General features: G+C 41.6%; 1 protein-coding gene across 1 annotated transcript in view; it reads right to left on the reverse strand.

The window, feature by feature from the left end:
* Nucleotides 1–20,085, reverse strand: part of KIAA1549 — a 126,690-nt gene that overhangs the window by 51,465 nt on the left and 55,140 nt on the right. Inside the window, exons 4-11 of the mRNA XM_070264305.1 lie at nucleotides 17,043–17,131; nucleotides 15,814–15,991; nucleotides 14,670–14,800; nucleotides 12,491–12,674; nucleotides 11,221–11,280; nucleotides 9,907–10,055; nucleotides 4,798–4,975; nucleotides 1,874–2,058 (exon numbers count right to left, since the gene is read on the reverse strand). Coding sequence (XP_070120406.1) covers nucleotides 1,874–2,058; nucleotides 4,798–4,975; nucleotides 9,907–10,055; nucleotides 11,221–11,280; nucleotides 12,491–12,674; nucleotides 14,670–14,800; nucleotides 15,814–15,991; nucleotides 17,043–17,131 — 1,154 coding nt within the window. The remainder of the gene's footprint in view (nucleotides 1–1,873; nucleotides 2,059–4,797; nucleotides 4,976–9,906; nucleotides 10,056–11,220; nucleotides 11,281–12,490; nucleotides 12,675–14,669; nucleotides 14,801–15,813; nucleotides 15,992–17,042; nucleotides 17,132–20,085) is intronic.

The following is a 20,085-nucleotide window of genomic DNA, read 5'->3' on the forward strand; positions in this document are numbered from 1 at the left end:
CAGCACTTATAGAAAAAGAGCAACTCCTAAGGCTGGAAGTTCTATTGAAACTCTGTCCATTTGATTTATAGCAACATCTGGGACGTGAAAATATTTCAGAAGTAAAAGTGGCAGAAAGAGAAAGCTTGGGGAACATCCTGCTTTGAACTCATGAGATGCTGTCCTCTGATAGTGTATAGAAGGAACAGATAATGGATAGGCTTCCAGTGGGACTGCTCATGTTAGGAAGTATGGAACAAAAAAGACCTAAATGCAGAACTGTCTATACTGACTTAATCTCCCTGTAACAACAGTCTTTCTCCAAAACAAAAACATTTCCAAACCTATTGTGGATCTCATTACAATGAAATTCACACTATGAATCATTTAGGATATCAAGCACTTTTTTCCAGGTTTTTCCCATGCCATTCACTAGTCTAACAACAAGATATCCTTAGCAAATTATGGAAATAATAAATGAAGATAGGTAATAAACATAATCTTAATGTATAAAATGCTTCCAATATTCTTGATAACCAAAAGCTGGCAATTTAATCAAGATTCCGCATATCTCAGTTAATTCATAAGACAAAGAATACTCTTCGTTTACTTTCACAAAAGTAAAATAAATAAAAAACACTACTTATTTTTTTCATTCAGCACGTCTGGGTTTGTAATGTGCAGAATTTTTTATACCCATAAAATCAGACTAAAATTAAAAGGTTAATGGGGCAAGCCTTTATTTTTTGTTCTTTTGCGACTTGCTTTTTCCTATCAAATTTTTCGAGTTGAGCCCTCTAAATCTGAGAGACCCCCAGAGGGTACATGTTAGTAAATATAGTAGACTGATGACCACTTTCCATGCGCTTGGTAATGGCTGATCTGCATGCTGTGCTAAATGTCTGCAGCCAGTGAGTTCTTCTCTAGTACTTGGCATGTTTTTGCTCACGGCAGGTGAGGTAGATAGTGACCAAGAGCCAATTTCTTTGCAACTTTTATGTGACAATTAAATATTGCAGAAACTGTTGAAACCTAAGTGGGAGAAGAGAATTGCTATTACTATAAAAACTAAATTGAATGCTCTGGAAAGGCACGGAAAAGGAGCTGCTTAAAAAAACTGCTGTAAAATTAGGTGTAGGTGAATTAACTCTAAAAGATTGCAGAGTAGGGCGGGACAGGAGAGTACTGAAAAAATCTAGAGAATTCTGCGCTCAGGTTGGTTTGCCCTTCTCTAAAGAAACCCAAACTGGAAACTGCAGTTGATGCATTATGAGTGTTGTTTCTTACAAGACAGACCACATAGAATTCAACACTCCAAAACATAAAAAATTAATAGAAAGACTTGGAGTATGTCAAAAGATTGGCAAATAAAGACCCATTCATATATTTTAAGTCAAAATGTTTAAGGCATGTACTACCATTTTTAACAATTAAGTGGTCTTGATCAAGGTGGATAAGTGGGCTTGCAATATGGTGGATGGAAAATGAAGGAGCCGTCCAGTGGAGCTGGGTATGAAAGAGATAGATACACAGATCTGAGAAAACCTCCCTTGGCTCCTGTTCTCTGAAGATATCCAGGGTTAAAATAGATCAGAGTTCATACACAGAATGGAGGGGATCTTCTAACTGATCATCTCAAAAATAAAACTACAGTGGAACTCAGAGCTAAGCCTGGCATTGCTAAGCCTTTATCAGCTTCATCTTCTTGGCATATGTCTAATACCACAGAAGAACTGGGGTTTCAGTAAGCAAACGTGAAGGCAAATGGACACCACCCTTAAAGCCCGAAGATTTCCTTACCAGCTCTCTCCCCATCTTTCAGTATCAAGAGCCTGACCTGGCCCTATCCCAGCCCACAGACTGCTATGTGAACACTGGGGGGGTTGCCCTTTACCTTCTGACGCTGCTGAATGTTGGCCACCGTGTCAGGCTGAAAGTCCAACTTGTCCGTGCGGCAGAGTTTCCAGTAGAGGATGACGACGATCACCATCACCACCAGCACTGGAATGACCACGCCCACAATGACCCAGAGGTTGCTGCTCTGGGACTCTGGGGACGGCCTCTTTACCCTGTCCACGGCTGCACACGAGGGAGAAAGGTCTTTCAGTAATTCGTCTGCACTCATTTGCTGGACAGCCCTCTGTGCAGTGACTGTGCCTTCTTCTATGAGAAACCTGGACAGTCCCTGTCATTTCAGCTCACGACAAATGATGACAGGAAACATGACACAGTAACAAACACAACACAGCATATTACATCTACAGTACGTAAGGAATCACAGTGACACACACAACGTGTCTAAAGGAATGTGGCTAATTCAATGGCAAAGCTGCGTTAACTCCAGGTCTCCTGACTTCCAATTTATTGGGCCAACTCTCCCTAAATTCTCACCACAGGAAAGCTCCACACCAAAAATCAGAAATCCCAGTAAGTAGTCTGTAAGCACGTCCTTAATTTCCTCACCTATGTCTCTCCCTAAACCCTTGAAACATGGCTTTTAATCGACACTGCTTTACTTAAGGTATCAGTTGTCAATTTTAAATTACATTAAATCAAACTGACTCACTTTGAATCCACCATTCCCCACCCCTGCCTCAGCCCCCATCTTCCATGGCCTCATGACTATGCCTCAATCTCTCTGTCCTCCTTAATTTCCTTCACCAGCTCCTTTCCCTAACCCTGCCTCTCAGGACTGGAACCTCTCCTCTCCATTCCATGCTCATCCTCTCAAAGGACTCAGCTCCTCGAAAGCCAAGCTTCCAATTATCAGGCTCCAAAATCCAAAATGCCCCCTTCCTCATCCCTTCGGGCTGCTTCATAACAACCTTTCCCTGACAGCCCTCGTTTCCCCCTTACTGAGTTCTTTTGTTCTGATTGCCTTTGTCTTGCCAATGGCACCTTACTATTCTTTTAAAATTCATTTTATTACATAAATGTATCATCTTGATACACTATACTTTGCTCATTAATATGGTCATGACTTGAAGTCTTGTCTTTCGAATACATCTCAGTCTTCATGGGCAGGGAGTAAGTTTTACGCTCTTTCCATATCCCATAATGGTTAACACATGCTATGGGATCAAAACGTTTCTGCTCAAAGATGTAACAATAAAAAAGATTCTTGGTACTGGTTTCAGTTTAGGTTTAGGCCCCTGAGAGAGTGACAAGAAAGGGGAGCAAGCACTCCAAAGCATATGGACTATGAAAGAAGCACAGATCAGAGAGCAGAGACTCTGTGGGAAATGGAAAAAGTGACAGCATTCAAAATTTATTTTTTAATGTGGCCCGAATATAGTTTATATATGGAGCTCATTTTGCATGAAAACAACTGACAATATAGAAAGAGGGACAGAATCACACTGATGAGCTGGGACAACTGGACACTCTTCTCAGTTCTAACCTAGTAACACCCTGTGAGAGGCACAGATTGATCAAAACAAGGCCCCGACACCGGGGTCCATGCAGAGCTGCTTGGGGCCGGCCTGGTGTTGGCTGAGGCTTCCGATCCCAGGATTGCTACCCCTGTGGTTTTTAGCATGAAACTGAGGAATGAGGGTGCAAAGAGCAGATGGAAGCAGGCTTGAAGGTGCCCGTACCCTGTTGCAATTAATCTTTTTAAAAGGCAAAGTGCTTAGCTGGCGTTGGGCCCCTCTCCTACAATCAGAAATGTCAAATGTAAAGAAACGTTAAGTAAATGCTTTGTTATTTTTTTCTCACTGCTTTGAAATAGAACACACTAACCTGCAATCATATCTCAAATACACAAACCACCAATGGTTATCTGCTTAAGCTCTCCCATCACCTTCTATAAAATGGAGGACGGGTGCCTATTAGGCCTCATCCTGGTTAGTTTCCAGGGACAAGTATAGATTTCACAAAGGATCTTCCACTATTGAGGATTATTTTGAAGCTGTCATTTTTTAAAACTGCCTTTGCCTCCTATGTATTATTCCCTATAAAGAGTTTTTCAATATTCTCTGACGCTCAATTCCTTCTAAACGTTTACTTATCCCTGTACTATTGGGAGCAAGCATCACCAAGCTCTTACAAGACTGCTCTATGGATCGTAAAGGAAAAACATCCACATTAAAACAGCAGTCTGATTCAGAAAGATATATTTAGAGAAATACACTCTTCTGTGCCTCTCCTTTTCTTCATTTTAAATACCCAAAATCTGTGAGTTGGAAAAAAAGAGCAGACATTGCTAGGGGGGCAGGAGCCTAGTATCTTCCAACAATAATAAAGAAATATCAAAAAACCTCTTTCTAAATTGTGGAGTGGTGTGAGGTTAGGGTGGGAGAGAAACAGCATTGAAAAGAGTAAGGATCAAGGACTTCTTTGTGTTAAAAGACCCAGAAGGAAGCCAGTAAATGCTGAGGGCGCCTCCCAGCTTCCTGTGTGACTCACTGTTCCCACCAACGTTCAAAATATGACATACAAGATTTGGGAATAAATACAGAGAAAACAGGTTATTTTACCTGTTTTTAAATTTTTTAAAACCGAAATAGTACAGGAGTAGGGAAAAAAATATTAAAGCTTACTTAAGCTACTAGAACTCACTATAACACCATGAATACAAAATGCTAGGTAGGAAAAACAGCAGTGAAGGCTACAACTACGAGCAATTGAATTAAAGAAGGTCTTGGCAAACGGATTTTAACTGACATCTGATACACGGGCCACTTAATAATAAGGGCTTAAGACGTAAATCTACCATCCACACACAAGAGTGCTTTAAATTCAGAGTTCACTGTCAGAAAAAGACTGGAGTTTCACGTCAGCACAGCGCAGACTGTGGGTCAAGCCTCAGGCACTTACGTTGGGCAACAGCACCTTGAATTCGGTAACCCAAGATAATGGCTGCTCTCTGGACATCTATCTTGTTGATCAGGTCTGAAGACTTGACTGCACTGAGTCTTTCTCCATCTTGATCCTCCACAAAGTAGATGAGCTGCACGGGATTGTCATCTCCCTCCAGCCTTGACACATTTACCACCTGGAAGATAACAGAAACCATTAGCATCTCAGAAGCTCACGTTTCCAGATGCCGTTTCTTAGGGCACTCAGTCTTGACTATGTTATTCAGGATTTATTACAACTCTCAGAATGAGCTCCTTACACCATTCTGGGTCCCAGAATCACCATGATGCTCTCTGGATGGGAAGAGGGACAGTTAAAATGAAAGTTCCTCTGTGTGGAATAACGAATGACCTTTGTCTTGCTCAGTCTTCTCTGAGTCAAAGGGCCAAGTAGGATACACAGAACATAGGGTTGCCAAGTCCAGAAGTCTAGAATTGCTGTCATCCAACTCCATCTGTCGTGAGAGGGTACTGCTGTCCTCCTAGCATCAACCATAAGGGTTAGATACATCCCTGGTTCTCCAAAACTGTTAATGGTTCTGTCCAATCCCCTCTTGAATCTATTAGCATTTTCTCCTTGTTCCTCTAGGGCAGGGTTTCTCAACCTTGGCACTATTGTCATTTGGTCCAGATAATTCTTTGATGTAGGGGGCTGTCCTGTGCATTGTAGGATGTTTAGCAGCATCCCTGCCCTCTACTCACTAGATACCAGTAGCACCGGCCCACCCTCCTTTGCCAGTTGTGAGAACCAAAAATGTCTCCAGATACTGCCAAATGTGACCTGGGGGGCAAAATCACCCCCGGGTGAGAGCCACTGTTGTCACAATAATAAATCTTATAAGTTCTTTAATACCCGGCTCTCAATAATGGATAGATCACAGAGTTAGAGAAGCAATGAAGAAACAGCAGATTTGAACCACACGATAGATCAAATGGACCTAACAAACATTTACAGAACAATCCATCCAACAGCAGCAGAACACATATTCTTCCCACAGCAAAAGAGAGAGAAAGCTGTGCTTTCTCTGCACAGCAAAAGAAACAATCAACAAAATGAAAAGGCAACCTGTGGAATGGGAAAAAATATTTGCAAATCATATATCTGATAAAGAGTTTATACCTAAAATATATAAGAAACTCATAAAACTCAACAGCAAAAAAACAAACAATCCAATTTAAAAATGGCAGAGGACTTGAATAGACATTTTTCCAAAGAAGATATACAAATGGCCAACAGGTACATGAAAAGATGCTCAACATCACTAATCATCAGGGAAATGCAAATCAAAACCACAAGAGATATCACCTCACACCTGTTAGAATGACTATGAGCAAAAAGACAAGAGATAAGTGCTAGTGAGGATGTGGAGAAAAGGGAACCCTTGTGCACTGTTAGTGGGAATGCAAATTGGTACAGCCATTATAGAAAACAGTTTGGAGGTTCCTCAAAAAATTAAAAAATAGAACTACCATATGATCCAGCAATCCCACTTCTGGGTATATATCTGAAGGAAATGAAATCAGTATCTTAGAGGGATATCCGTACACCACTCTTCACTGCAGCATTATTTACAATAGCCAAAACATAGAAACAACCTAAGTGTGCATCTATGGATAAATGGATAAAGAAAATGCAATGTGTGTGTGTGTGTGTATATATGTATATATATACACACAATGGAATATTATTCAGCCATAAAAAGAAGGAAATCTTGCCATTTGCAACACAGATGGACCCTGAAGGCCTCATGCTAAGTGAAATAAGTCGGACAGAGAAAGATAAATACTGTATGGTCTCACTTATATGTGGAATCTTAAAAAACCAAACTCAGAAACAGAGAGTAGACTGGTGGTTGCCAGGGGCAAGGGGGTCGGGGGGAAGGGTGAAGGTGGTCAAGGGTACAAACTTTCAATTATGAGATAAGTAAGTTCTGGGGATCTAATGCACAGCATGGTGAGCACAGTTAACAATATTGTATTGTACCCTTGAGAGTTGATAAGACAGCGGATCTTAAAATTTCTCATGGCAAAAAAAAAAAAAGATAACTGTGAGCAATGGATGTGTTAACCAACCTTATTGTGGTAGTAATTTAGAAATATATGCTTATACCCAGTTATCACACTGTACACCTTAAACTTACACAGTGTTATATGGCAATTATATCTCAATCAAATTGGGGGCAAAAAATCTCAAATTCATAATCTGCTGGGTCACATAGTACTTTGATTTGTCCCAAAATTTCTCTCTCTCTGGTGTTAGGGTAGCCCTTTCACATTAATACTTCAGAATCCAGTACACTTGATACATCACAGTTTTGCATAAATACAGCTTTCTATTTTGTTATTTCCCTTAATGATATGCAACAATTTTATTGCCCTTTTAGATTTGAGCAAAACACTAGACTGATGTTCTGAGAAAATGATCAACAATGACTCAGGGCCCTCTGTTTCATACACACAATTTGAATTTTTGATCTCTGCACTTGCCATTGGCAAAACGCAACTGCTATTTTTCTACCCACGCGTACGGATTTGTAATACTGCCTTGTGCTCTGGACACGACGGCTAGACTCCTTCTTCACCAGTGGAAACTTTTGGCAAATCAACAATTTCATGATTTCACAGTGAATGCCTTCCTCCAGACCATGTTTAAGATCCTTATCAACACAGGTCCAAACTCTCATCCTTGGAGAAACTGTTCTTTATTCCTCTCCACCCTGAGAAGGGCTCACTTGTCCTGTCCTTTGCTTGTTCTCTGACCACTTCTGTTCCCTAACCACCTGCTCCCTCCTCCTGAGCTGTGCAATAGTGATTAATTTTTTATTAGCCTTTAGAATGGAATACTATCAAAAGGCTACTGAAAAGCAAGTAGATTATATCCACTTGTCCCTCTACCTATGTGCCTATTTATTCCATTGAGAAGTTCTGATAAATTTTAGAAGTATGGTTTCTTCTTGCAGAACCATATACTCAAATATCCAGTGGTAGCCACCTTGATTAACGATTCCACAAGCTTGTCCAATCTGAAAGTAATAGTCAGTAAAATCTAATTCCAACATCCTTTTTAGATGACTGTTATCAGATTCATATCTGGAATCCATACAACCATGGTATGATGGAGTCATCACTGTGGGCAACATTTTCAATTGCATTTTTTAAATTATTTTCTGATTAAAATCACATGTTCAGGGGCTGGCCCGGTGGCGTAGTGATTAAGTTTGCGCACTCTGCTTCAGCAGCCCAGGGTTCACAGGTGTAGATCCTGGGCACAGACCTGGCACCGCTTGTCAAGCCACATTGTGGTGGCATCCCACATAAAATAGAGGAAGACTGGCACAGATGTTAGCTCAGTGACAATCTTCATCATAAAAAAAAAAAATCACATGTTCACTATAGAAATTATACGCTCATTGGAGAAATTTTTTAAAACACGAAAAAAAATATCAAGAACAAAATAAAAATCACTCGCAGTACAACCAACCAAAGAAAATCATTGTAAACATTTTGGAGTATTTCCTTCCATTATTTTTTTCATGAGCTTTATATTAATATTTGGATTATATGGCATACATTCTTTTGTAGCCTCTCTCTCCTTGAACGTTTTTCTATACCTCTCACTAATTAAAAAAATAATGGCTGCATAATATTCCAACATATATATATATTTTTCATATATTTATTTACCCATCTCCCAAGTGCTGGGCATTTAGGTTGTTTCAATACTTCCACTTTTACAAATTATGTTTGACAAAGAGTCCTGTGTTGTGGACATAAATCCTTGTCTACACCTTCATGTTTGGCCACCCAAAGGCGGAAGAGGAGCTGGGCACGGTCTCTAAGTAATCCATCTGATGGCACCGTCAGCCTGGGGTGGCTTGGTTAATTTTCACAAATTCAATATTCCTACCTCAGGGAGCTTTCCTATCTAATTTAGCACCTCATTATGTAGTTTTATGGTGTTCCACAACTGTTTTATGTGCATAAATTAACCTCCGCCCAGACCTTGAGCTCTATGAAGACACGGCTGCTGAATAAGGCAAAGCTTTTACAATTCATTTGTATTCTTTGCTTTATCCTTATTTGTTTCATATTACTCTCAATTTTTTATCAGTTTTGAGATTTCTCTATATTCTACTGTATCTGCTAAAGGAACTATTTTGGAAACTTAACAACCACCTTTCCCGGAGGGGAAACAGAACAATGCTTACAGGGGGAAACTCGGTAAAGGAGTTGAGCGACAATGATGCCAGCTCCAGGCAAAGTGCCATGCTCCCCACCCAGGGTCAGTTCTGCACCTTTCTCTCTAATGCCTCTAAACCACCAGCCTCTCTGCCCCTGCCCTCAGGGCTTCACCCTGGTTTCCTGTCTCTGAAATGCCATAGCTCTAAATATCCCACTTTCCTAGCTCTACAAGTCAGCAGTTGGTAAAGAAAAGAATCCAAAATAACATAATGCACCTTGAGATGGGAATAAACCACAGCCCCACCTCCAACTCTCTGAGGACGTGCACTTTAAAATGGGTCACTTTCCAATTCAAACAAATCTGTCATGTGTAACCTTTCTGCCGGTTGACAAGGGGAAGAAGATTTTGGGTAATATGAGACAATCGAGGCTGGGCGAGATGGGAAGGATGCAACCCTAGAATAGAGGGCAGAAAATTTTCCTCTTTCTGATCTCTTACGGTCGCTTTCAGCTGAATGATTAATCTCTGTGATGGTATCAATAATACCATTCCATAAAACTGACTACATTTTACTGACTACATTTTTGGTATTAAAGACTACATTTTGAAAAATAAGGCCACCCAATGGTAGGGCAACCCAGTGACATGATTCTTTTGCTGTGCTGCCACAAGGTCTATTGTAGCACTGATCACTAACTAAGGACTTGGTAAATATTTGTCCAGACTCTAGTTGAACTGAAATGCTGCCACATTCAATTGCTACCTAATAGAGCAATCAGTCAAAATCATCATTTTCTCCCGGCATTTCCCACTTGCGTGAGAATACAGCACATTTTTAGATGGCTCTCTCTCTCCATCCCTCCTCCTTTGACCTTCTTAGAATACCTGCACCACGCTGTTCCCGGCAGTGACGGTGGCCCTTCTCCACATCCGCCTTCTGGTGGAAACCTCACTGAGCAGCTGGGCCAGTTTGCGCTCCATCTCAGCTTGAAACACTTCATTCTGGAGCTGCTTCTCAACGACGCCCAGGAGGACTACATTGAAGATGAAACACACAGGCCCCAGAACAAGTTAGTGGTGGAGGAAAAAAGGGGGTGTGCATAAGAGAAATTAACATAGGATTACCATAAAATGCCAGTCCCTAGAGAGGAGAGTGGACATGAACAGGGTGCGGGAGAGTCCAGCAGGTGCAGCTCATGGGTCTTATATACGATTCCAAGCTCCAAGTGTAATGCAGACCGGTGGCTAGAAGCCCAGGAGTGCAGGAGCTGTGGAGCTAAGAGCTCCCACACAAGACCAAACGCCTTGTCTGCACTTATTTCAAAACTTTTGGGAATGGTTTGAGTTCATATCTTATCTTGACTCAAGACCTGGACTCATAAACTGACTGGATATAAGGGTGCCTATCTTCAGACATCTGCTATAAACAAGATTATCTAAACAGACGATCGGATTGTCAGAGTGGTATAGGAGAAAAAAGCATGCGCTTTTCAGCCAAAACTGTTCAAATCCCCTCTGAAACAGGACCAGGGGCAAATAACTTAACTGCTACAAAAATTATCTGGAAATGGGGACACTGTGCCATGCAAAGAGGTGGGGCCTTTACATGGGACGTTGTATGTTAAGTAAGGGGAACTTGCAGGGTATGGCACCATGTAAATGGTGACTATCACCCCTTTATGTGTCTCCTCCCCACAACCAGTTACTCACCGTGCTGCTTACGCGCTGGGCACCCGGTGGGCATGTGACTGTCTCTCACACTTTTGTGTACCAGGTTAGAAAGCCTTTATTGGCGATGCCATAGCTGTAAATATCTGACCTAGGCCTGCAAGACTTTAAAAAGAGCTTCCTATTTGCTCACTGAGCTACCTTATTTGTCCTTATAAACCAAAAAAGAGATTCTGGCTTTCGAACCTCACTCTGTTCTGGGTCAGAAGATTGTCAATTCCTGTTAGAATTTGGCCTGGACTTGATGTATGAATTTTAAAGAAAGCCGATCCTTTTTGTCCCACAACTCAGTGGGACACATTCCCACAGCCAAATTTGAATCCCTTTCTCATTCATTCTTAGCCAAGAATTTAAGGTACATTTTGCCCTGAATTTAGGGTTCAGAAGCAGGAAAGGCAGTATCATTCTCAATACACCCACATAGACTTCTTAGGCTTACAGTTCCCAAAATGCTATGTAAGTTAAACATACCTGTTCTCACCCAAGAGGACTTCAACAACTGAGATAAGTTGAGCTGTGGGTACTGGAAGGCTATAAAAGGGAAAGGATTAGGGAAGGAGAAAAATCTGTAAAATCTCGTTTGCAACAATCAGAAAGTAAGCGTTCTAGGGAGGGCTGAGTACGTCACAACAGTGCCTTTCCCACACTATTTAGTGCCACATATGGAAGAGCAAAATGCCAGATCGGTGTGAAGGCACGGACAGAAAGCGGTTTCTGAGCACGAGTCTCAAGGAGAAAGAGGGAGAAAAAGAAAGGACTTGCTGGAGCGACATCATGGGACACTGCTTCACGGTGATCCCCCACATGTTCCCCTTGAAATGTCACTGTTCCAGAGCAGTGAGTTTTCACACTCTGTTCCCCCAGAACGCTAGCATTTCCCAGCAATGACTCAGGGTAAAGTGACCCATGTCCTGCTTGTCTGGGACGGTCCCAGCAGACCGCTGTTGTCCAGCATACTTATTATTTTATGCATACCTGCACTGTACATAACTGAAAGTTACTATTTGTAAATAACAATTTTACCTGTCTACTTTTGCATTTTACAAGTTATTCTTTTTCATTTAATTAACAGTACACTAAAATAGATTAAGAATCAACAGACCATTTGGCTGTTACATTTTGAAAAAGAATTTGATTTTTTTTTGCCTGACTGCAACTCTGGAATCTACTGTTTTTTGAAGTAAACATTCCCCCCACCCCCACCCTACTCCACTGCACCATGACTAATTGCTTCACCCAGGAAGAAAGGCTTTGTTTGCTTTCATTTATTATTCTTCTTTAAAGCGTACATGCAGTAAAATTCACTCTTTCTGGTACACAGTTTTATGGGTTTTGACAAATGCATAGGGTCCTGGAACCACCACCACAATAAAGATACAGAACAGTCCCATCGCTCCCCCGAAATTGCCTTCTGCTACCCTTCTGAGGTCTAGCCTTCCTCCCACCCTTCATGCCTGGCAACCACAGATCTGTTCTCTGTCCTCTGGTTTCACCTTTTCCAGAACTGGTGTTGTCTTTAACTCTGCCCCTTTATTCTCAAAAGAGAAGAATAAGGTGGTAAGGGCCGGTGGCTGAGGAGAGGAAGGCTTTGGAGACCCACCCTGGCTTGAGTCGAGAAGCTCCAATTTGATCTGATTTATATTCTGGGTTTCACCCAAATATTTCATTTGAACGAGAGAGGTCCACCAACGAAAACACTCGCGGCCCCTTTCCCAGTGCTTCACAGGAGAGCAGTACTCACGCTCGGCGATCTGTAGCACCGGGTATCCCAGATAGAAGCTGAACTCCACCACACTCAAGTTCCTGAGCAGCTCGCTCACTTCCGACCCATTCAGAAACCCCTGCGAGCCTTTCACAGCAAAGACGATGTTCACTGGGCCCCGCCGAGGAGCCACCCTTGAAGAACCCACGGTGATATTCAAGATCTGAAAGAAGGAAGTTGGAATAAGCTTCTAAAATAGATTAAAACATTCAGTTAAAAGCTTGACTATGATTTCCCTCTCACAATTTCTCTCATTGATTGTTTTAAAAAGGATGTGACAGTTTCAAAGGAACTAACTGGTTTACAACCTGGTTCCCTTTTGCAATACTTTAAATTCTCCATTTACTGAAAATGCTTTTTCACTTAGTGATGAACCGAGCACCTGTATTCATAGTCCCTCCCCTCCCTCCCGCCCCAAATCCCACTGAAATTACAATCAGCTGAACAAAGGAGACTAAATCCACGACAGCACTGAGAATGGAAGAAAACCAGAGATCGTGTCAAATTTCTGGAAGATGGAGAGAGGATGGGATCACACTGATAAAAACCAGAACTGAGGGAACCGAGACCCAAAACATACACGGGCACAGACAGCAGTAGAGCTGAAAACCATTCTCCCCAGGGGCCCTGGAGAGGCTCCATGGCAGAGATGGCAGGAACTAGACCAACAGTAGGCTCCAGAACACTATCAGTATAATTAAAGACTGTGTGCCACAGAGCTGAGTTAACCACCTCCCTTTTCTTTCCTTTCTAACTGCCACACCCAGGCCAACACAGAGGTGCCAGCAGCAGCCACATCTTCACCAGAATAGCCCAAAGAACTGCTCCCTAAAGAAAATAAGCTCCCTGTCAGAGAGGGCTAAGAGACCTACTGTGGGTTTGCCCCTAAGCAGGCAGGCGGGTAGAGACCAAGATAACTCCAGTGCATGAAGAGAGAAAGAAGGAAAGAAAAAGCAGCATTGCCATGAAAATTCCACTAAAGTGCTCCGTCTCCAGGGAACAACTTCCTTATCTTACACTGGGGGCAGGAGGTCCAAGTCTGCCTGTCTCTGACCACACACAGCCCCAAGAGAGAAGCCCACCAGCCATATTCTCTGCCCAGTACTCAGTGTTCCAATGACTTCTCCTATCAGGAGGCAGGTCTGATATAAACACAGACTCCACAGCTGAAGGGGAAGCTCAACAAGCTGCCCAAACTAACCACCCGCTTCTTCATTCTAACGACAAACAACCAACCACCTCCAGATATTTACAGAAAACTGACAGCACGAAAGCAAAGGACCAAGATCGACACAGAACAATGGTTGCAGAGAAAACAGAGATAACAAGAAATGGAATACAACTTTTTAAAACTTCTAAATAATGTCTTCGGAGACTTTCAAAGTGATTCTGCATCCTTATTCAAGATAATCCTGCATTGTTACAGAAAGATTGCGATGAAAAAGGAGCAAAGAACAATGAAAACAAATGATGGCTAAAAGAAAATTCAATAGAGGGACTGAATAACATAATGGACACAGCTGAAGACAATTAATGACTTGGAGGACAAAGTTTACAAAATCTGTAAAAATAGGGAATTAAAAAAAAAAGAGATGGAAAATATAAGAAAAAAATAAGAAACCCGGAAGGTGACTCCAGGAGTACCAAAATCTATTTAACATGAATTCCAGAAAGAAAGAACAAAGAATAGGAAGGAAAAAATATCAAAGAATAACAAAAACATCAGCAGTTTGCACACAATACACACAAAGCCTGTTCTTTGATCAGTAGCTATAGTCTCTGTCTTTAGAGTGAAGCACAGCATTTCATGGGATTCCATAATATGAAACACTAGGGTATTTAGGCATTCCCCACATTGGGTATTTAAGTTGATACAGTTCCTTTCTAGAACATTCCTGAATTTCCTGCATGTGGTCATCTCTCTTCAGCTCACCACATCTGAGCTCCCGGGTTACCCTGCCCTCCCCCCACCACCTTCAAATCCGCTCACCCTACTCATGCTCTGTGGACTTGATGCCATGGAAAGAGATCACCCTGACCCAGGTGAACTGAATTTCTTCCACTGGAGGGAATTAGTAACAGTTAAGTGTGTCTTAAATGAAACTAGCTCCTCTTTAAAGGATAAAGCATCTTGCTCTGCATTCAGTGCTATTCTCACCTGCACCGTGAGGTTGTACGTCCCCTGGTGGTGTTTTCTCACTTCAGAGAGAGCTACCATCAGGCCTTTCTCAATGCGCTGGGTGAAGTTGCAGAAGCCAGTATCCACACTCTGAGGCACAAACTGAAGTACTGAAAGAAGGAGAGCAATCAGTGCCATGAACCAGGCATTTCTTTAGTATTAAGGAATGAGGAGAGGGGAAAACAATATCTAAATCAACTAATTCATCCATAGTACAGGATTAACTACTACCATGCATTATTTATATATACATAACATGGAAATGCAGAAAGCCAACTCTGCACCAAATGAATAGATGCAACGTGACGGTGACGTCATCATTTTTAAATGGAGACATACCTAAGAAAACAATTTGAGCATCCAAAGATGCAACTAACTAAAACATTTCAAATATATATAAATCCATTGGAGATGAATTCTTACGTATTTATGGATGAAATGACCTGTTATCTGCTACTGCTTTAAAACACTCTAACTTCCTCAAAAAACGTTGTGAGGGATAGATGAAACAAAATTAGGAAAATGTTGATAATCTTTTAAGCTTAGTGATGGGCATATGTGGGCTAAATATGTTACTTTCTCTACTTTTGCATGTCTGAAAACATTTATAATAAAAAATTTAAAATAATATTAAGGAATTGCTGTTAATTTTAGGGGGTATGATAATGGTACTGTGCACAGATGTATATGCGTGTACATATGCACATATATATGTATTGTGCCTATATATGCATACATGTATGTGTGTGGGTCTATGTATGTATATACAGGTGGGGTGTATGTATTTATTGAATAATCTTCATCTTTTAGAGGCATAGGCTGAAATATTTATGAATGACACGGTGCCATATCAAAATAACATGAGAGGAGGGAATGTAGATGAGCATATAGATGTAAAAAGACTGGCCAGGAGTTGAAAATTGTTGAAGCCATACAATGTTGAAGCCATACAATGGGGGTTCATTAAACTATTCTATGTACTTTTGTATATGCTGGAAATTTTCCATAAAGTTTTTTGAAAATCTAAATACATTTTTTAAATCATCCCCCAATTTTTTAAAAACATAAAAAAGAAAATGTGATTCTATTTACAAATCAAAACAACTATGCTCATTTTTCTCACCTGTTTGGACTTGGAACCTGGACTCTGGCACAAGGAAGGAAGGTTTCACAGCCAGGATTAAAGGAGTTTGGTCACGTACAAGTTTACTATTTATAAGTACATTTATGACTGATATTGCCGTGTACACAAAAGGACCAGATGTTACCAGAAAAGTGAAATCAGCGAATAATTCATAAACCTATGAAAGCAAAAAATACGAAAGACAATCATTATCAAATTTGAGAGTACAAAAATTCAAACTTAAAAGCAGCTGTATTGTGTAGAAAAATAACAAAGTAAGGTAAAAAATAAATAGGTAGTTTTGAATGAAGGGGTACTGTTGCACAGATAATTCAAATTTTACTTTAGTTATTCCTTTTACACATCTGCCAACCTTCTCGAAAACAACAGCAAATTACAAGAGCAAGGACAGGAAAGAAGGACAGCCAATAACATGAACTGAATAACGAGTTACGGAGAATTCAAGGCGTTTATTGTATCTAACCCACATACAAAGGGGCACTTCTCTGCTGAGCAGTGCTGTCCAAAAGAAATTTGTGAGCCACATAAGCAATTTTAACATTTCTAATAGCCATATTAAAAAGCATAAAAAGAAGCTAACCCAATATATACGAAATATCATTTCAATGGGTAGTCAATGCAAAAAATTATTAGCGAGATATTTTACATTCCTTTTCTCGCTAAGTCTGAAATCCGGTGTGTATTTGGCACTTACAGCACACCTCAGTTTGGAAGAGCCCCATTTCACGTGCTCCATAGCCACATGTGGCTCGTGGCCCCGTTTGGGGTGGTGCAGGTCTAGAGCGTGTCTGTCTGAGCTCAGCGGGAACGGGAGGCACTAGCTCGGGGTCCACTACAAAACGTCCGGAAATCTATCCCTATCCCACTGAATGTGGAGAAACACGCAGACAGACTCACTCCAAAGTCTAATTTAACTCTAATCCAACTCCTTTCACGTAAATCAAGGGAAGCAAAATCATTAGGTCTTCACCCCAAACTCTAGGCTAAGAGCCCCTTTGTTCCAACTCTGCTAACACATCCCTCTCATTGACTAAACCTGGCCTCGTGTGGGGTCGGGAAGGGCTTCCCTGAAGAAGTGACATTTGAGTGGAGATCCAAAGATGAGCAAGGGTTCACCAAGAGAAGGGAGGGAAGGAGAATGCTCCACTACCATTAGAAACTGCCTTCAACCCAGGCTCCCGAGTCAGACCCCCCGCCCGGGGACCCACCTTGAGCTCCACGGCACGATTGAAGTGAATCCTCAACACCTCTTTGATGGATGTGATGATGTACTCCTGCACGGCTCTTCTGGCCAGCACTACGAGGCAAAGCCAACCAGCAAACGCAGTTTAGTGTCACAAGTAATGCAGACATCACGCTTCTGGACCCCGGGGCAGAGCCTGTGCTGGGCCCAAGCATGTCAGCAGCTCCCAAAATCATTTTTTAAAATAAGAACCAGAGTTGGAAAGAACAGAGGAAGAGGAGTGCATCTTGAAGGTACCAGGTGCTAAGAGAACTCTCGACTCTCTTTGCCACGGTGGTTGAGACCAGGAACCAGTGGCTGTGGCCCAGCCAGGGGATAGAGAGCATGGAGTTCTCATTTTCATCTGGGCAAAGACCAGGTTTTCCCTTGGCTATGCCCCTAATGGTAAAATACAAGGTTTTAAAAACTCTCAGCAGTAATATTTTAAAAGGCCTTCAGACGTTACTCAAGAAAACTAGATGACGTCTTCCTCTGTAAAATGAGGTTTCCTACCCCAACTTTTCACCATAGCAAGTGAAGGGTTTTCACCACCAATAAGGGGAAAAAAAAGATTTTCACAATTCCTACATATTAACCTTTTACATAGGAAATATTTCTTATAACAAAATCTAGCTATGTTTAATTTTCCTTCCACACCTAACACATTCTATTTAAAAATCTGCAATAAGTAAGGATGTTTTCAGTGTTCAGGAAGCATGTCCTGCTCCCCTTTCTTTTCCCTATTATTTTTTCTTTCCTCTTCCATTAACTTCTCATAATGCAGAATCAAAATACACTTGATATTATTATTTGGTTTTCCATTTCCTGTTCTGAATTTTTTAAACTGGAGACAGAATCACTCTGTAACTTTCATTCTTTTAAAAAACAAGTGTTTGTTACGTTTGACTGTTTTCTTTACTGATCAGTGACCTTGATATTAAAAGTGAGGAGGGACTTCTTTAGTTCACGAGACCATTAGAACAGATCAGGGCCCCTGACCCCCTTGCTGAGTCACGCCAGCAGCCAACTCGGCGCGGGCCACACGGGCTCCAAGTGGACCAGACTGCAGTTCACATTTTAAAGGGAAAGATAAAAATGAGTGGGAAGGAAAAGAAAGGGAAAAGGGAAAGGGAGGGAGGGAGGGGGAAAAGGGGGAGGCAGGGAGGGAAGGAAGGAAAGGTCTCAAGAGCTAAACTTGGGGAAAGTAGAGGAGAATGGAAAGTCAGAGACAGGAAACCCTAAAGAGGAAAGGAGGAAACACATATTGTAAGTAGCCCCTCCGGCTAAAGGAATCGCTCAGGACAACCATCCAACAGTCACTCTAAATAGGCCTGTGGCCCCTACCGTTACCTCCACCTTCTCTAGTTAATTGGGGTGAGAGCTAAAACCGCAGCAAGCTCAAATCCAAATAAAGATTCTAAACGAGGTGATATTCGCTCTGGGCCAAAAATATCAATGAGAGAAAAACAGCCTCATCTCCACTGAAAGAGGCAATATAACAGTATGAATACTTACGCACAAACCTATTTACTAAAACCGTCAAAGTATACATTCACAATGCATGAATTTTACCCCAAAAAGTTATTAGAAATACATGGATCCCTAAAAAAGGGCACCAAATTCATTAAATGTATGTCTTATATGAAGGTTGATCATTGCTTTATATATATGCTGATATTCTTCCAGATACTTCTAAAATGGTTTCTAATTATTTGTAGAAAAATTCTAAAGGATGCATTACAATTATAAGTGTCATAAGTATCATGGGATTCCAGAGATAAAGAAACTTTCAGTAGTTCTTTAATAAGCTTCTGGTAACTGATCACTTTGTAGCTATTATGTAATAATTTTGTGGGAAGGAAGAAAAGCATCTTGTCTATGAGAAACTCTTTTCTCTCTCCTCTGCACTACTTTAATCCTGCAGACGAAGATTCACCACTTTGTCCCAACCTCATTTCCTAGCATAACTACCTCTCCTCCCATGACACAGTCTAATCCAGCCAAGCTGAACATCCTTGGGCCATCGAACTTCTCCACCTGTGTTCATACCCTCCACCTGGAGGACACTTCCCTCCGTCTCCAGATAACAGCCTTCTACTCATCTTTAACGTGCACCTCCAATTCACGTCCTTCCAGACCCATCCCCGATCATCCCAAATAGTCACTCTTACAGAACTCTGCATCAACCATTCTCATCACAGCTACCAGGAAGACATGGCAGCACCTGCCCTACTGGACTCTAAGCTCCTTGAGGGATGGGACCATGTCATTCATCTGGATGTCCCTTAAAGCTTCTAAAAGCACCTCACACATACCCAGTGCTCAGTAATTACCTGTCACGTGAATTGACAGGTGGTTCCTTATTTGAGGGAGCGACAGAGCTAGGAGAGCAAAAGCTTCAGCTGCTCCCAATCCTCTCAGAGGGTGGTAGCACCACCATGGTGAGCAGAGGATCCTTGGCCCACCTCCCTCAGCATGGAGAAAAAAGAGCAACCATGTTTTCCTCCTCCTTCCTCACCTCCACCTTTCCCTGTTCCTCTTTGCTCGTCCACTTCACTCCATTCCTCTCCTACCTCTACCACCACCTTCTTCCCCCTTCTTCATTTCTATCCCCAACCTCATCAAAATCAACACACAGAGCCAGGCTGCTCATCAATATTATGTTGTATTTAAGTGTATATTAACAGGTCACGAGACTTCACGCACAACCTGTCATTTCTCCTGAAGAACAAGTTGGAGAGCCTGATCAAGCAGGCCACAGTCAGGGGACTTGCACAGACATGACATCAAATGTACTCCAGTTTCATGTGACTAAAGCAGGCGGGAAGCTGCCGCTTGTTCAGTAGTCACTCAGGCTGCAGACAGGGGAGAAAGGTAAAGCTTGTGACTGAATTCAGAGGATATTTAGTCACTCCATGTTTCTTTCCTCAGGATCCAAGTGACATTTATGGGAATATATAAGAGCAAAGTGCCCCCTCCTTTCAAGGAAAAGTAAGAATAATAAATTCGGAAGAAATTGCAATGGTTGC

Source organism: Equus caballus, chromosome 4 (assembly GCF_041296265.1).
Source record: "Equus caballus isolate H_3958 breed thoroughbred chromosome 4, TB-T2T, whole genome shotgun sequence".
In the NCBI taxonomy this organism is placed as follows: Eukaryota; Metazoa; Chordata; class Mammalia; order Perissodactyla; family Equidae; genus Equus; species Equus caballus.